The 2,447-nt window shown below is 32.4% G+C and overlaps 1 protein-coding gene across 1 annotated transcript; it reads left to right on the forward strand.

Moving 5' to 3' along the window:
* Positions 1-425: 425 nt before the first annotated feature.
* Smp_202180 (uncharacterized protein) lies at positions 426-650 on the forward strand (the record flags this gene model as incomplete). Its single annotated transcript, XM_018799746.1, has 1 exon — positions 426-650. The coding sequence occupies one exon, from the start codon at positions 426-428 to the stop codon at positions 648-650; it is 225 nt and encodes a 74-aa protein (XP_018651504.1).
* Between the last annotated feature and the right edge of the window lie 1,797 nt (positions 651-2,447).

A 2,447-nucleotide genomic window follows, 5' to 3' on the forward strand; every position in this document is an offset into this window, starting at 1 on the left:
TCAAAAAAAAAAAGAAAAAAAAAGAAAAATTTTGTTACCTTTTACGTTTTATAGATTCTCAAACTTGATTACAAAACGGATAAACATATAAACTACGACATAGATTGATTCAATAGTGGTAGAAAAAAATAATGTTTAATTTTTTCAAAGATAAAAGAATCTCCTATTTTAAGTGTTATTTATTTGTTCAATATGTATGACAATAGTGTTGATGTTATATATATGGAAGACAATTATGAATGGTAACTTTTGAAAACTATTTATGAACTAATATTTGTGTCCCTCTTATTATAAGCTTTATTTTGACCCATAGACTATTATTATACGATTTACCATTCCTGAGTTATCCCCAGTCTATTAATTACTGTTCCCCACATTCACGGCCACATTTGGCCAAATCTTGTATAAATGTTATTTTCTATTTTATGGTACGATGTGCTCTGTCTGTTCAGTATATAAATCCAATATGTTTGAAAATAATGATTCATATTGCAGAGGCTGTTTTGGACTTAAATGGTTTGGTTAGGCAGAAAACAGGACTGACAAGTACTCTAGACTGCTCGTATGGTTTTCGAGTGTCACTAGTTCGATCGACAATTCACTCCTCTCTAATTGGCGACTACAAGATAATAACAATTGACAGATACTAGTTATAATAGTTGATACACTAAAACATTTTTACTATCTTATCTTAGAAATAATATTAGGTAGTCATTATTTAATATGGTCCCTCAGAGGAGTGCGAAGATATATGCCAAACAATCTGACTTCATTGTTTTCTAGAAATTTAATCTTACAAAATAAATCTATAGTTTATATGAGAGAAGTACTACCCAGTAAAAGCGAACCCACATTAGGTTCTTGAAAATTTTATTCTTCATGGTGAAGACCATTCAAACTTGCTTAAAGATTAACAAAAATTATTTAGCGAAAATCTACACACTGGTTCAAAGTTGATTTTCGTTGAAGGCTGAAATTCCATAAACAGTTTTTGAAAGTCAGCGAGTACTTAACAGCGACTTCATTCTAGTTTTATTTTTTATTTAGTCAAAAAGTTGGTACAAAGAAGCACCGAAATATATATGTGCCACACAATAAAAATGAGGTGCGTATAATACAAAAAAGAACAAAGATGAATATAAATCAGTGCATGAAAAAGAAATAATAATAATAATAGTAATGATGGGAGAATCAGCTTGTTTAGGAGAGAATACAATCATAAAGAACTCTCAGTTAAAGGAGTTCCTCCCACCTATATGAAGAAAGTAAAAAAAGTTACAATGGGCTCGTCACTGGCTTAAACTTTGAGCGATTTCTGATGACATCTTAAGCCACTGTGTTGCACCATCTCTAGGACTCCAACCAGGGAGTCGTGAAGGACCAATAGAAGCCAGTCATGTACAGCGTTCTGTCATATCACGACATCAGTCTCTTATTGGCATATGTGCATACTGTACCTATTGCCTCGATATAGCCTTAATTCACAAACATTATAAGCAAAGATGGATAGTGGCTAGCAGTGAAATCCACGACGCGCTTTTCGTTCTATTTGTGGCTCGTCATCTGGATGTACCTGCATCTCAGGCAACACGCACAGTATGCAGATATGCTAATAAAAAACTGATCAATTGCAGTCCTAAAAATCAATAGGAAAATTCAAACAAACAATACCAAGTGAATGTAAACTTCACCCCATTGCACAAGCAGATGACTACCAGGACTCAGTAGCTGAGTGGATAACTCAATGACGTTTAAAGTGAGTCCCAGAGTGAACATCAACTCTGAGATGCAGATACATCCAGCTGACGAGTCCCGAATAAAACGAAACGCGCGTCCTGGATTCCACTGCTAGCCACTATCCATCTTTGGTTATAAAATGTTTGTTTCGAATAACAAATAAATAAATTTGTTGACTGTAAGAAGTCTTCAAAGTGTCGTTTATCATTAAAAATCTACTACAATAAAACTCAATTTAAGGTATATATATCATATAGATTACACCCAGGAGCTAAAAATAATCGACTTTACATGTACAATATGGTAAATAAATTTAATAGCTTTAAATCTTAAAAGGATTCTTCCCTTTGATCAACAGAAATTCTCCATGTTATACTTTATATTGTATTCTAGGAAAAAAAAAAGAAAGAATGTAGACAATAGAAAAAACTTATTCACATTAACTTTACTTTGAATAAAAAGTCGCAAAACTACAAACAATCTGATATTTATCTGTCAATAGTCAGTAAGCTTATGAATCAAAAAGTTTTTTAAAACATAGTGGGAAAATCAATTTTGTCGTTTAGCGCCTTTGTAAAATATGAAAAAACATACATTAAGTAGACTATTTGCACATCTTCTTTGCGTTGACCTTTATATACACCATTATTCCTCTAAATCTGTTGTTATTTCGATGCCTTTCAGATTTCCTGTCTGATCTCATCAATTCC

Source organism: Schistosoma mansoni, chromosome 3 (assembly GCF_000237925.1).
Source record: "Schistosoma mansoni strain Puerto Rico chromosome 3, complete genome".
In the NCBI taxonomy this organism is placed as follows: Eukaryota; Metazoa; Platyhelminthes; class Trematoda; order Strigeidida; family Schistosomatidae; genus Schistosoma; species Schistosoma mansoni.